The sequence below is a fragment of the Anopheles aquasalis genome, chromosome 2 (genome assembly GCF_943734665.1).
Source record: "Anopheles aquasalis chromosome 2, idAnoAquaMG_Q_19, whole genome shotgun sequence".
NCBI classification, from domain to species: domain Eukaryota; kingdom Metazoa; phylum Arthropoda; class Insecta; order Diptera; family Culicidae; genus Anopheles; species Anopheles aquasalis.
In genome coordinates, this window is record NC_064877.1 from 2,675,001 (window position 1) to 2,690,000 (window position 15,000).

General features: G+C 49.9%; 2 protein-coding genes across 2 annotated transcripts; one reads left to right on the forward strand and one right to left on the reverse strand.

Moving 5' to 3' along the window:
* The first annotated feature begins 10,535 nt into the window (after positions 1-10,535).
* On the forward strand, positions 10,536-11,757 carry LOC126570865 (mediator of RNA polymerase II transcription subunit 29). Its single transcript, XM_050228922.1, has 5 exons — positions 10,536-10,674; positions 10,827-10,853; positions 10,940-11,231; positions 11,295-11,385; positions 11,449-11,757. Exons 3-5 carry the CDS (start codon positions 10,942-10,944, stop codon positions 11,653-11,655), a joined length of 588 nt encoding a protein of 195 aa, XP_050084879.1. The 5' UTR covers positions 10,536-10,674; positions 10,827-10,853; positions 10,940-10,941; the 3' UTR covers positions 11,656-11,757.
* A 43-nt stretch (positions 11,758-11,800) lies between these two features.
* On the reverse strand, positions 11,801-14,063 carry LOC126570863 (facilitated trehalose transporter Tret1-like). Its single transcript, XM_050228920.1, has 5 exons — positions 13,793-14,063; positions 13,436-13,713; positions 13,142-13,370; positions 12,233-13,063; positions 11,801-12,175 (listed from the first exon to the last, which is right to left on the reverse strand). Exons 1-5 carry the CDS (start codon positions 13,795-13,797, stop codon positions 11,818-11,820), a joined length of 1,701 nt encoding a protein of 566 aa, XP_050084877.1. The 5' UTR covers positions 13,798-14,063; the 3' UTR covers positions 11,801-11,817.
* Between the last annotated feature and the right edge of the window lie 937 nt (positions 14,064-15,000).

Below are 15,000 nucleotides of genomic sequence, written 5' to 3' on the forward strand. Positions count from 1 at the left end.
AACAGTGAAATACGCGCACAAGTATTACTTAATTTCATTACACGGCACACGGTGAAGGAACGAAAAGTTCGCTTTCCATCCCATTGAGTGGCAAATAATTCAGCAATATTAATGATTGAAGATGAAATCGGAGAGCGTTGTCGTGTGCCGTCTTTACAGGAAACGATTACGCCATTGAGAACCTATCGATCTAGCAATTAAAACCTCAAATTTCAGACACTCTTCACCAGGCCCCGTTTAAATAGTTTCCCCGAGTTGCTGGCAAACTAGTTACTCTAATGGTTCTGCTGGTTCTATTTTTGATGACAAAGAGAAATAAATCTACACCAAACCACCATGGCCAGCCAGGGCTACCTGTTGAGAAAAGTTGTGTGTTCAACACTTTACATCGTTTGTTCTCTCGTGTCCGAAGCGCTCCGTCGGATGCGGCTGGATAAAGTTTGATGAAGAACGCTACGCTTTTACCGAAGCGCCGAACCAGTAATTCCTCGCAAAAGTTTTACATTCCCAGCAGCAGCAGCAGCAGCATTAACAGCCACTAAGGCTAGCTGTTTAGCAGGTTGTGCCTGTTTCATCGTCAAACTTTCTTGCCCACAGCATCAGCATCATCGCCTCTATGCTAATGCTTTGCGCCAAATCAACGCTTCAAATGTCCGTGCACCGCCGTGTGATGTGGTTTTACACAGTTTTACACAGCTTTACAGGCTCATGTTGGTCGAAATCATTAGGGAAGAGTCCAGAAAGGGAACTCTTGCTTCTAGTTTTAGCTTCAGGCATCTACACGTGGCGTAAATAAGGGCCGTTTTTTTTTTGGGGGGTAAGCCAAAAAGCTCTCCAAACATGCCCCACAGCAACACAAGGCACCAAAAGTCGATTGATGATCAAAGATAGCAATCGGAACGTAGGCGCGACTAATGCTGGAGCAGTGGAAACATGAATTCCAATTTCCCATCGTGCCCCTGGCTGGCTCCGTGGCGAGTGCCACATGTATCAATGCTATCAATCGATACGGATATGGAGTGGCATCCACCGGAGTGGCCCACGATCCGTGCTACGTCCAGCGAGGTACTTTCACTCCGGACGCACCACGATGGAGACGCATGGAGCTGATAAAAATGTCATTTTGAATAGTATCCCATATCCACCAGCGGCGGCCAAGGGGTTGGGAGAGAGCGGGAAAATGTAATCCCGAGGGATGATCGATTTTTTACGACGACAATATTTAATCGACAACTCCAAGCGGCACGACATGCACGACGGCACCAGCGGGGATGACGATTTCCGTGACGATTCCCAACAACATTTCCTTCGATTATTCCCCTTAATGTTGTGCATACAATTTAGTTTGATTGACAGAGAAACACAGCGACACGGCCAATGCAATCAGCAGACAAGTGAATTGTGTACAAAACACAATCCTTCTGCTGCTTCTGGTGCTGTCGCATCATCACGGAGGAAAATGTCAACAAAACAAAGCGGAAATCACGGAAAAGGATTGTCATTTCCTCGGTGATTTTGCAAAACAAAAAAGGGAAAACAGGAGAAACCGGGAACCGGAGCCAAGCTAGTTGACAAGACACGACCGTCGTCCTGGTGCTCGCCGGACGATGCACTGGTCGATTGAACTCTTGACGTTCTCGGCGTGGTGCACGAGATGATGCACTAAGAGCATTACCGAGAGAGCTCTCATTACATTCTGCTTGGGATGCGTTTTACAATCCCCTCCTTCTCGTGGCACCGTCGCCGTATGGCGAAAGAGGAACACCAACACGGTTGTCAACGATGATGATGGTGACGGCTGTTGAGCTTCTCTTCTTCATATCCCCGCTGTCCGCTTCTTCTGGCAACGATGCTTTTGTTTCCGTTAAAGCGTACCGTCGGTTGAGAGCTGCCTTTTGTGAGACGAAACTATTATGATGCGCTCGACGAACTAGGGAACGAGATGATAAGTTCTGATGGGTAACCAGCACTCCCGGCTGTACCATTATGTTACTACCTGGAACTCCATAATAGTAGCAACAGCGCATCGGTGCATCGGTTCCTCGAAATACCGTTATCAGCAGAGAAGCACCAAGCTCCGCGGAAGCTAACGAGGGTCCTCGTAACGCAAATGGTTTATTATTCAATCAAAGCCAATTGAGCGTTACTTTTCAACCCATGCACTCCATTCGACGATACTAGTGCCAAGCAGAAGATGAAACTTGAACCATCAGCAGAAGCAGTAGCACGAGGACTCTGGAACTCTGCAACAATCGCGAACTGCGCGTGTTTGCAAATCCGAACAGATAGAAGGGTGTGTCAGCGAGTCACAAAAAGGGGGGGAAGGGGTCCCCACACAATGGCATGGCATGCAGTTGTCTCAAGCACCGAGAAACGATTTTCCGTTCGCTTGTTAATAAAATGTTCCCTTTTATTGATATTCATAAAAATAATATTTATGCTCCCTGGGAGGATTTGTAAGGACGAGCGCGCAAACCAGACCACCATCGACCAACAGACGACCGCGAAATCGATGTTTGCAGCACTTCTTTCACCAAATCTCGTGCCCTTTCGGTGGGCCGGTGCTGTGGCCGACGAAAAACGTGCCATTTAGCAGAAGCTACTACAGTTTTACCGGTCCATTAAAGCGCTTTATGGGCTCCTGTCCGGCCAGTAAATGTAGTTTGGTTCGGTATCGAAAGAGTGTAAAACTAAATCAACCGATTCAGCTCCCAATCCACCCAACGATCCTTGAACTGGATTCGGATTTGTTTTTTTTTTTTATTTTGATGTGTATCTAGCATTTCAGAGCAGTTTGAGGATGAGTTTGTAAAGCTTGTAAGCTGCGAATTGAAGTTACTTGTCTATCCAAAAGCCAAAAAGGATTGTGCCAGGAAAGATTCAACACCCTTTGATTCGCCAACATACTGGCACGTGCGCACGCCAGTCGCCAGTTCTACGGTCAACGTGCGAAGCTCCAGCATGAGACACACTCCGTCGTAGAGTTATTTTTAGCCCCCCAGGGCGTCAGAGTACCGAGTAATGCGATGCTGCCACCAGTCGTGTTGCCAGAGTCCCGAGAAGAAAGTGAAAATGCCATCTCCAGCCAGCGGAAAAACGGGTGGAAAATAAGGCACCGAAATTCCGAAATTACGGCATCTCAAGAGCTTTGAAGAGAAACAGAGAGAGAGAGAGAGAGCATGCGTGTGTGAAAGGAACCCTAAAACCCACCGCCCCTCAGCAACCCTTATCCCGGTTGCTTTGTTCCATCTGAAAGCCCTAGCACCCGGAGCCGACGTCATCGGCGTGGCTCAACGGCAGTTTCCTTCCGTCAGTCCGTCGATTTGTTGGGGAAAGGATGCTCAGCTCAGCAAGCCATGCGGCGACTCCTGGGGAACAATGGCGACGGTCCCAGACGACGATCCAAAATTCAATCAAACTCACATTTTTGGGCGGCTTTTTAGGGGGACTGAAAATAAACTAGTCCAGCGGAACGATGAATTGATCATTACAGGGTCAGGGGTTCGGTTCGGGGTTTCGGTGGTCATAAAGCTAATTTAAAAACGATATTTTCTAAACGAACCACATTTGCTTAGGAGCTCGTCAAGGAAGCAGATAGGAAAGCTCAACATTCACATGCCTCTGTGGCTGCGGCCAGCGATTCAAAATTCAATATTGACCACTTCCCATATTCGGTGGCCGCATCCGGTGAAGGCGCGCTATAAATAAGCATCTCTTGCCCTAAACTAAAGCTCTCTTTTCTGCTAGCAAATCAAATCAACGTTTCAGCAAAAGACTACATCTTTCTTCCCCATTCACGCGTCTCTCGCTCTCTCTCTCTCTCGGTCTCTCTAGTTCCTTATCTCCCATCGTACATTGTCCCGTAGCCTTAATCTTGCTCCTGCTGCTCGCCTGCTGCTAGCTCCACGGAGCTTTCTTCCGGATGGTTCGAAATACTTTCACTCTTGCTGGCATCACTCAATTCCTAACTCGATTCCACCTCCGACGCCCTGGCCCCAGCAGTAGGAGCAGCATCCGTTCCCGATCGTGACACTTAGGGATGATTAATGATGCTGGTGAGATTCGGTGGCTTCTTGAGTTCTCTTCTCGTGTCAGAGAAGGAGTGTTCCGGCAGATTTACCACGCTCGATTTGCGAGTGTGAATGATTGAGTCCTTGAGGAAGACAATCTCACAGGTATCTCCGGGAACAGACACCTGGATGATTTCAAGTATCAGGTTAACCGAATACTCGAAAAGGATTTCCAGTCGACCATCAAGTTAAAGAAGAAAAAAAATAAGATCCACCTGACACGGTAAAGAATCAGCAGCAGTATCATCCGAAGCTAAAGCTCAGGTTCTGCGCAAACATTAGATCTCAATACACTCTCGCACCGTCAAGGACAATGCGAAATGTTCAACCCCTAGCCACCAGGGGTTAACCTTGTACGCCTGCCAGGGGCCAGAAAATAGGCCACTGTCAACGAGACAACCGAGAGGCGTCGGGGACTCCGGAGCCTGCGTGACACACGACCACGAACCGAGAGGTGTGCAAATTTGGATTTCAATCTTCTCGCACCGCAACATCAAAGCCACAATCGCATCGGAATTGGGCCAATCTCGTGGTTCTATTGGTTTCTATTGCGTACAGGCGCTTCCCACGTGGCGCAATACAGGTGGAGGCCACAAAATCTCGGCAGAGATTTGGAGAGAGAGGAAATTGCAGAGAGAGAGAGAGCTAACAGCTAATGATTTCCCATGGAAACTACTTTAAAAGCGACGAGCAACAGTTGGGATGCTGATGATGGTTCTAGGATTCGCGTTGATAATGGCGAGCACCGCAGGAACCAGGGAAGCTTACGGTACGGATTTACGATCCCACGGTACGAAATAAGAGCCTCTAATTGCAATCGACAGGTGGTTTTCGAGTGCGCGATTGGTGAGCACGAAACGTGAGCTCCATTCCAACATTCCAGCGGCCATTCTTGGCCTCGGAACTGGCCTACGTTCCTGGTACATTTCTTCTGTCCAACGTGACACGCAACGTGTGGGCTTCGTCGAAGGCGCGTTACTTTACCCTTCCGAAATCTTTGAACGTGACACCTGGCCGCTCAGGTCAGGACAGCCAGGAGAGACACCTTCTCCTCCTCCTTTTCCTCCTTCTCCTCCATCCGCCATGACCGCCACCGTGAGCAGCATCTAAATGGACAGGGCTAGGAACATCACCTCACCGATTGCCACCATGAACACACGAAACGAAACCGCACACACAAGCAGACACGGATTTTGCCCGGTACTTTCGTTCCTGATAGGCCTAGTGGCCTGCTCCGTCTGCTTCTAGTTCTCCTGGACACACTCTGGAACGAGGAGTGCCCAGTATCCGTGAGATTGAACTGTCCTCAAGGATAACCAACGGAACTGGGTGGCCTGAATTCATGGTACTGAAGATGCTTCTAATCCTGCCGCACACATACACAAGCACACGCACTCACTACACGATGGCCAAGGTCTCTCTGGGTGGTGGCTCTGGTTCCGCGCTGGTCGGAAGATGACTTACGACTGGATGGAGGAAAATTTTCACTTTCCACCAAGAAGGAAGCAGCTCGTGTCCTGGCACCCGGGGACCCGGGGGTGGGGATCGCAATGTTCGGGCTCGGTCGCTCTCTCTCTCTCTCTCTCTCTCTCTCTCTCTCGCTCTCTCTACCTCTCTCTCTCTCCGATGAGCAATTCGATCGCGATTCCACGAGCTCACGAGTGGGTCTACTACTGGTCCTTGTCCGCTCCACCTGCCTGTGACTCCACGGACCACGAGAAGTAAAGGCAGCAGCAGCAACAGCAACAGCATTACATATTTATGCTTTATGCTTCCCTCGTCGAACAACAACCAAGCGCTCGAGCGAAAGAATCGACCGTTATGCGCTGTTGGGCAGGTTCTGGGGCGGTTTTTTTCTTCTATCTATCTGGTGGTTTTGTCCTTTGGTTTTTCATACCAGAACCCAGTACGAAGCACTACCGAGTCAGGATTTCAAATTTAGTTGCCTTTAACTCACATTTATACTTAAGAAAAGTCACTTGTATACTAAAGTGTAGTTAGTAAACTCACTGATCGTAGAACTCACTGGACGGCACATCATTTGCATCTACCGTGTGCGCGCGTCCTTGGCTTTTGTGGGGGGTGGGAGTGGGGGAGGAACTCCAGGTCCTGGTCCATAGCAGCAGCAGCAGCAGCAGCTGCTCAGCCTCACCGTTCATTTGCTCAATCTCAACACTTTTCATCGAGCGGTAGGCTCACGCGGCACTGGTAACCGAAAGCGCCATGGTGCCGAATCCACGAGCGCAAACCTCGGCCAACGGTCGGGCCCTTACCTAGCTAACTGTTGCTTCGCCTGTTGCTGCTATTGTTGCGCCACCAACACTCGGACCGAGACTGAGGACAGAAGGACGGCGAGGCAGGCAGCGAGCCACTTCACAGGTTATTCGCTCAGCGGTTTCGGCTGGCGTGTGGCCACACCATACCACACCAGGCACCAGAGGGCCACGAGGAGCGTGTTCTGTTCTACGGTTTCACCAAACGGTACGCCACACGACTCGCAGCGCGTTGCGACACGGCGAGGACGAAAATAGAATTTCCTCGAGCTCGGAATGCTTCAGGATTCGCTTCGGCGTTCGTCCTTTCGTCGACCGAACCGAACCGGTGGATCGGCGAGCGAAAGAGAGAGAGAGAGACACCGTGAGAGAGTGTTCCATGGTCTCCGCTAGGCCTTCGAGAGCAATGTCCTTTGGAGTCCGCACGGTGAGAACGATATTCGCTTCCATTCCGCTGCTGCTTTCGGTTCGGATCTCGGGGAGGCAACCCGTCCGTCCGAGCAACAGTTTTCCGCATTTTACGTTCACGTTCCCATCCTCCATCCCACACCTGCCCCCCCAAATGGGTCTCCAAGGAGCGACCGTTCTAAAGTATCATCGTTGGTTTATTTTGGACAAAGTATTAATCCCTTCCAGCCCCTTCTCCACCCCTGCCACGGCCACCAGCACATGCAAATTCCCGTTTTCGGTTCCACCAGGAGGGAAATGAATAAAATGTAAGTTATGCGTGTCTTGCCTAAGACGACGACGACGACGATAACGGCGTAAAAAGGAAAAGGACTTACAACATGCTCCGGCAGCGGCTTCGGCTTCAGGATTTTGACTTCGAGGCGTCGGCGTGTGACCTAACCCAGATGTTGACGATCTCGAAGCTCCTCAGCTTTGAATCTAGTTCCACATTCGGGGGGTGGGTCTGGTATGCTCATTAGGAGGTTTCGTTCGATACGTTCCCTGCATCTCGAGAGGATGTTGGTCGGGCACTCTAATGATTTGGCCACCGTCCTCTCCCTCGTGGTCGTGGAAAACAAAATCCGCCTAAATCATGCGGAAGCATGTCAATTGGCATGATTGATGTAAGGTGAGATGCCCGATTTGACCAGATTCCCAGCAAGCGCAAACGGCTTTACCGAGGGGGGGGGGGGGGAGGGGAGGACTGAAAGGGGAGATCCTCGGAAATCGATACCTCTGGCTGGCTGGAGGATGGACCCGGGGAGAGGATTCTTCCATTCTCCCGAAGGATTTCATCAGATGACGTCAATGTGGAATGCTGCCGTTGCCTTTGCTGCGGGCCAGGGGAGGGGGGGGGGGACTCATCCCTACCACGAAACTGATTAGAAGAGGACCCTTTTCTGGGGAGTAATACGGTCCTGCGGTTGGCCAAACAAATAGAGCTGCCCCAGGCCGTTATTGTGTTTCATTACGAGCAGCGGGACATACGCGTCATCTGATTAAGCGGAATTCGCGGCACAGCGACACCGCTCCGGCATGTAAAGCCTTATCTCAGTTCAACGGCAACCGATGTACTGTGGCGGAATCAAAGCCTCTTCGTACCGAGGACTGTCTGCATTAAAATGTCGTTGCCAGTGGATCGTGGAGTGGATATCATCACGTGCCAGAACCCATTCCAAGCCAACCTTAGGTCCAATCACACGCAACGTCTGCTTAATGTACAATTTATGTGCTGAACCTTCCATTTGGCGCTGTGCAAATCTTGGCCCGGGGTTTTGTAACGTGACCGAACGCCCGAACAACGAAACGGCAATGGCCGCTCTACCTTTCGAGAGGTCGTCGAACATCGACACCGAGATGGGTTCCCAAATGGATTAAAAATTCAACTAATTCGTACACGATTATGCTATTTTCCGGTGGCTTTTCTTTTACGGGAGCACGAGGGATGGCCACATAACCATTACCTGCTGGTTATGAGGGTAGTTTCGTCCCGGGAATGGGCCGGGGGAGCGGAGGAGGTTTCTTCAGTTTGCTGTTATATGTAATGGATGGAGATACACGATTTTTTTATTTTATTATTGAAATCCATCCAACGAAATGGAACCGAATACGGTCCGGGGAGCGGGTGCGGAGCACGAGGGAAGCGGGCGGATATAGTGAATGTATCATTCGGTCCATCTAACTCGCAATCATCATCCAGTTTTCGGTCGTTCGGAGCGAGGAAAAGCGTACCAAAAACTTTCCCCGAAAGTGCCTCGTGCCGTTTCCGTTCAGGAGAGCACGGAACACGAAACACAAACACAACAAAGCAACCCCGCCACGGCAGTAGGCTGTGCGAACGACGAGCATCGGAGCATCGGAGGTATCGGTTGTCATGTAGAGCCGCGAGGACCTAGGATGAGGGAAACTGGCTTGATGCAGGACGACGGGTGCTGTGGGATCAAGGTCGCGAGCTCGTGTAGAGGGAGCAGCAGCAGCAGCAGCAGCACAGCAGGTGAGCAGACGAAGCAGCAAGGACGCCTACTACAAACGGCCTCCCTGCGTACAATCTCACCGTACGCGGGAGGTGTGAAGAGAGAGTGAGAGAGCGAGAGAAAATGGATTTGTGAGCCAAGCCAGAGAGGGAGAGAGAGAGAGAGAGAGAGAGGATCGGGAAAACGGGAAAATGACATTGGGGAGGAGAGTGGAGTGAAGTGTACACTACAACGCAACAATAAGCACCGAACACGCGCGCAAACGATTGCCGAGCAGAGGAGGACCGGGAGGAAATAGGGCTTTGCGCCCAGATGAGACCGTTTTTTGCCAAACACACACGTTACATTGACCCAATTTTCCGATGCGCTCCCGTTGGCATTGGAAACATGTCAACCCGAAGCAACCCAGGAACCGCGTACTCGCAGGAGAGATGAGCTCGGTCCCGCGGTTCCGGTCCCGGTGTCGGAAAAACGGGATACTCGCCTTCCGGCCTACTAGCCCACCAGCCCGCCATGATGTGCTGTGGTTGTTAATACTCCGAGCCGTTCCTTCTGCTGTCGCTTCGTATGGCGTGTGTTCCAATCATCGGAAACCTGTCGTCTCGGTTTGTGCCGGCCTACGCAGATCGATTCCGATTTATCCGCAGCCTACGCAAAGTGCGACGATGGCGCAGATTCCACACATATATATTTAGCCCGTTTTGGGTTGTTTTCGGACGGTAAACATCGCACCGACGTAAAGTTGGTGCGAAAATTAGAATCGTGGTGCCGGGCTCATCAAAAGAAAGTCTATTAGCATATTTCAATTGCCCGGTCGCATCCTTAAATAAATACTCATGCGCTCATGCGGGGAAGCACGTGCTGCCCTCGAGTATCCTTACAGCATAATAGGCCCGCGGCTTCCAAGAGCGGGCTAATAAAAGAGAAAAACGATCCATGATCCACAGTGGCATAATTGGTTTTTTTTTCTTCTGTGTAATCCGAGTGTGTGGGGGTGTGCCAACGGAATGGAATTTGATGGAAAGGTGTTCTTTAAATAATTCTGAAAACGCGATAAATATTCCATTCCCAACTTCATTACTCATTCGTCGTTCGATTGAAATGTGAGATGCATTTGTTGAATCCATTAAAAACAGTCCAATTTATAGGCCGAGGACATATTTTCCGTTATTTTTCACCATCTTGCTGATAGGCTTTTTTGCGATAATCATGCGATAACCGGTGCCTACATGCTGACCATCATGGTTCTCGCGGCCGAATGATAGTTTCCTCGATGGACTATCAGGAAAAGATTTAGAATTAGTAGAATATGTATTTCCATGTTTTATGTTCTTATGTTTTATGTTGTTATGTTGTTATGTTGATATGTTAATATGTTGATATGTTTTTATGCTTTTATGCTTTTATGCTTCTATGTTTTTATGTTTTTATGTTCTTATGTTGATATGTTGATATGTTGTTATGTTGTTATGCTTCTTTGTTTTTATGTTGTTATGTTCTTATGTTTTTATGTTCTTATGTTGATATGTTGTTATGTTGTTATGTTGATATGTTGATATGTTAATATGTTGATATGTTTTTATGCTTTTATGCTTTTATGCTTTTTATGTTTTTATGTTTTCATATTGTTATGTTGTTATGTTGTTATGTTGTTATGTTTTTATGTTTTTATGTGCGATCACGTGGCGGTCACGGTACCTCTTTATGGTACCACTAGGTACCACCTAGTCACCTATCGTTTACAGTGATGACCGTTGAAGTATGAGCCCATCTCTTTGTTTTGTTTATCTTCTGCTCCGTTGTCGCAGTAAAAAGAGGATCTTAAGTAAAAGATTTTTGGCCTTTTCGTGTGTGGAATTAGCAAATTTGATTCGTTTCGTAACTCCCGCAATCGTTCCCGTTGAAGAAGTAAGTCTGGAAGCGTTGTGAAAGTGGAAAACCGGAAAAACCGTGGCGGGAAAAGAGGACGCCGTTGTGAGAAGACCTTCTCAGTATGCGGCTGTTCCGGAGAAGCCCGAACCCAAAACTCTGTTTTATTAACGACTGAATTCTCCTTCCAGCCATCCGCGGAACATCCAGCACATCCAGTAAGTATCTTGCATGTAATGCCAGAAGCGGAAATTCCTTGAAAATCCCATTTTAAATGGACTGGCGGCTCGCTCTTGTTTTACAGAGATGTTTCCCCAACAAACAATGATGAACAGCAACCTAATGATGCAGCAGCAGGCACAACAACAGGCCCAACAGCAGGCTCAACAACAGGCCCAACAACAGGCCCAACAACAGGCGCAGCAACAGCAGGCTCAGCAGCAAGCCCAGCAACCGAATCAAGCGCAGCAAACCGAAAAGGTCGACAACATTTCGAAGGTGAAGGGCCTTGTTGGCCCACTGCGAGATGCCCTTTCGACCACCATCAAAACGGCAGCCCAGCTCATCCAACAGAACAATCTCACCGACGCCGGATCGTAAGTGATTTTGATTCCGTTGCAGAGGTTCGCTCTAGCTAAATCATTTCCCCCCGTCGACAGGAAAGCGGTGGACCACAACAACACCACGCCACGGTTCGACAAGCACCTGGAAGAGTTTTACTCCATCTGTGATCAGATCGAACTGAACTTGGTACGCTAGGATGGGGCAATCGGTCGCGGAACGAATGATAACGCTCTTGTTCGTCTTTCACAGAAAACGGCCAAGCTGTGCTTGCAACAGTGTTCCTCGTCCCAAACGTATCTGCCCATCCCGGTGGCCACGAGTCAACAGCCACCGCCGGAAACCAATGCGCTCACGTACAACCAGTACCTGGAGGTGGTGAAGCTACAGATCGGCTACGCCAAGGACATCCACGATACGCTCATCTGTGCGGCCCAGAATATCTCTCCCAGCGAATGATAAGCCCGCCAGCCCGCATCGAGCACGGCTTCTACAGTTTATTTGTTTTCCACATGTATGGCATGAGATTGAGTAATATAAGCATGAGATTGACTGAAATCCGTCCTCCGTCCTCCGAATAGTTTGTCATTGTAGATGCTCTGAGCGTCACGCGGCCACTTTTCACTTATCACCCTCCGTGAAGGCGGTATTGTCGATGCCATGCTTTTCCTTCTCCTTCTCGGCCAATACCGACACCACGGCGACCGATTCCACGTCTTTGTGTCGCCGCGGAATGTAAATATCGGTCAGCTTGCGCTTATTATCGGAGAAGTACAGCTCAATGTCCTCGAGGGTGCGTTTCTCGGTTTCGGGCAGGAAGAAGTACACAAAGAAGGTGCCAATCAGTCCCATCACTCCGTAAAACAGTATCACACCCGGGAGGCTTAATGAACTCTCGAGATTAAAGTAAGTCTTTGTTGTTACGAAGGACATGACATAGTGCAGGGCAGCTGTGATACCACACGCCAAGCTTCGATTTCTGTAACGAAAGAAAGTTGTTTAGGTAACGAAGGTCTCAGCACGATCGCCAACTTACCTGAACGGAAATACTTCACTGAGCAGTATCCAAGGGACTGGCAGCACGCCGACGCTCGTGAAGAAAGCCAACATAAAGAACAGCACCATCGGTATGTACCCTTTGCTGGACACGTGGCTTGTGTCTGAGTGAATATCGAACGAGGTCCAGCCTTCCGGAAGCGAGTTGAAGGCATAGACCGAAAGGCCAATGCAGGACAGAGCCGTCACCGTCATGGACATGAGGGCGAGTTTGCGTTTTCCCACAAACTTTATGCTCACCATGCACACGATGTTTGCCATCAAGCCGAGCAGTCCGGTAGAAACGGTGGCCCAATTGGCGTCCAACGGTACACCGTACGCTTGAAAGATCTGCACCAGGTAAGGCCGCATACCGGTCAGTCCACTGAGCTGGCCAAAGACGAAGAACAGCATCACGAGCACGAATGGGCGCAGATTACGCTTGCGCGTCAGTTCCTTCAGCTTCATCCACTCGGTTAACGGTGGATGCTGACACGTGGTAGCATCGCTCTTCTGGCACGTGGCACACTTGGCCGAGTTCGCACTGTATCGCTTCATCTCCTGGAATTCCTGTTCGACGGCTTTCGGTGATACCCAGCCACGGAGCCATTGGAGTGACTTCTGGGCATCATCAGGCCGTTGCTTGGACAGCAGCCACATGGGCGTCTCAGGTACGAAGCAGATCGCGATCATGGTTGCAATCGGAATCGCGGCACAGATGGCGGCCGTTGTGCGCCAGGTCGTCACCGTGCCCAGTAGGTACACCATAAAGAAGCCAAGCATGACGGCCACTCCGGCACAGGATGTGAGAATACCACGGATTGAAGGTTGACTAGAGAAGGATCAGAAGGAAATGGATTCGATTAACGCCAGCGAATAAAGAACTGTGCCAGTGGCCAGGGACACTTACCATATTTCTCCCACGTACGTTACAATGGGAGCCTCCATGAAGCCTACCCCAAGGCCCAACAAAATGGCGGCCGTGTACATCTCCTCGAGCGAACCGGCAAAGTGCAACATGAACCAACCGATGATGTGAGGAATGTTGACGAGAATCATCGACCGCTTGCGGCCCAGAGGTTCAAGGATAATGCCGGAAAGGACGCTTCCCACCGGTTGGCATATGTAGGCTATGCTTCCTGGAGAGTAAACCCTTTGGCCATTAGCCATCACGTTGCTAGGATATCGATCGTATTGAACTTACCAAACCACGAAGCTTGTTGAGGGGAAAAGTGAAGAAACTCATCGGGTGCTCGGTTTTTGATGCCTCGCAGTGCCGGTATGACGATCGTCGGGAATGCCACGGCCATGCCGAGATCGAGGAGAAGGAAATTTTTTGCCGTACTGGCCAATATTTGAGGTAGGATGCGACGGAACGTGCTGACCTCATGATGCTGCTGAGGTTTCTCTTCCATCGTATGACGAGCCTTCTTTTCATCGTGCACGGTTGCCCCGCTGCCATTGATAGTGTAGGCCGTTTTTCTAGGATTAGCGGAATGGAAGCCAATATAATTACCATCTTTTGATAGCGATGAACCAATGTTTCGATAAGCCAACGTACCCCATTATGTGACCGGTTGCTTGGGAGTCTTTATGGTTTCGTTAATCAGATAAGAACGAACCGATCGAAGCCGATCAATGCACGCAGAGTCGTGTTGTCGTTCTCCGGACCGGAAAAGTTGATAGCCCGGAGATTCCGTACCCGTGGTAATCTCTTCAGCACACTCTCTTCAGCCAGATAAGCAACGGGGTCTTCGGTTAAACAGATTTCTGCATTGTGCTCGACCGTGGCCACCGTTTCCTGGGTTCGGTCGCCCTTAAGGGCTGTTCGTTGTGAGACTGGAAGGAAAGGGGACACATTAAGGAGGCCAGCTTCCAAAGGGTAACAGTAGGGTTAATCATGCTGGCTGATAATGAGCCTGCTGCAGAGAGAGAGAGAGTGAATGAGCTCGTGATGCGCCACTTGTTTGTTTGATTGGTGTGCTTGCTCGACCATGGAGAATCCACGTTTTGATTAGACACATGGCTTAAAAGAACCGCAAATGGGTCGCTGTTGAGTCTCGTCTCTCGAGGCCAAAGTAGTAGCACGCAAAATGCCAGATTCCGGTGCGAACTGGACCTATTCCACTCCAATTCATAGGCAGCATCTGGTCCGCGAGGTTAATCGCAATCGCTGTGCCCTTAACCGGCACTACCACTACCCGCGCCCGTGTCTTTCCATTCCGATCGTTACATCAATGTCCCTTGAGGCCGTCGGAGGAAACATTCAATCCAAACCATCTAAAATGCGATCCGAGGGTCTCTACGCGATCGGAATTGATTTACGCAGCAGCACCCCGAGCCGGACCACAAAAAAGGAGAGTTGGATTTGGGATTGCCTTATGCTCCAAGCAGGTTCGATGCACCTTAGTGCACAATGGTGGGGTGACCCATGAGCACATGATCATGTGCTGTTCGTCATTAGGCGCACCACGTAGCCATGCTGGCGACGGTTGGCGCTGACTTTCGAAATCACCCAGAACTGGTGGCACACTGGTGGCGGTGACCCCCCACCTTATGGTTACACATCATCGAGAGGCACACCATCGCGAGAGCCAGATGGAAGGGAGATCTGGCACGCTTCAGCCGTTAAAAGCGTGCCGATGGATCAGGTGGAACTAATCTCGTGGCGTGAAGGTTTCGGTTTCGCTACTAACGCTGTAACCATGACACCTAAACCCCAGGCTACTACATTTCTCGTCGTTTGCATGAATGACCATTACCGAGGAT

Excerpts from the sequence above, each read along its gene's own strand:
- LOC126570865 (XM_050228922.1), top strand. The coding sequence starts at position 10,942 with ATGTTTCCCCAACAAACAATGATGAACAGCAACCTAATGATGCAGCAG. Across the intron at positions 11,232-11,294 it reads AATCTCACCGACGCCGGATC|GAAAGCGGTGGACCACAACA; the intron begins GTAAGTGATTTT and ends CCCCGTCGACAG. Across the intron at positions 11,386-11,448 it reads ATCAGATCGAACTGAACTTG|AAAACGGCCAAGCTGTGCTT; the intron begins GTACGCTAGGAT and ends CGTCTTTCACAG.
- LOC126570863 (XM_050228920.1), bottom strand. Across the intron at positions 13,064-13,141 it reads ACGTACGTGGGAGAAATATG|TCAACCTTCAATCCGTGGTA; the intron begins GTAAGTGTCCCT and ends ATCCTTCTCTAG. Across the intron at positions 12,176-12,232 it reads AGTGAAGTATTTCCGTTCAG|AAATCGAAGCTTGGCGTGTG; the intron begins GTAAGTTGGCGA and ends CTTTCGTTACAG.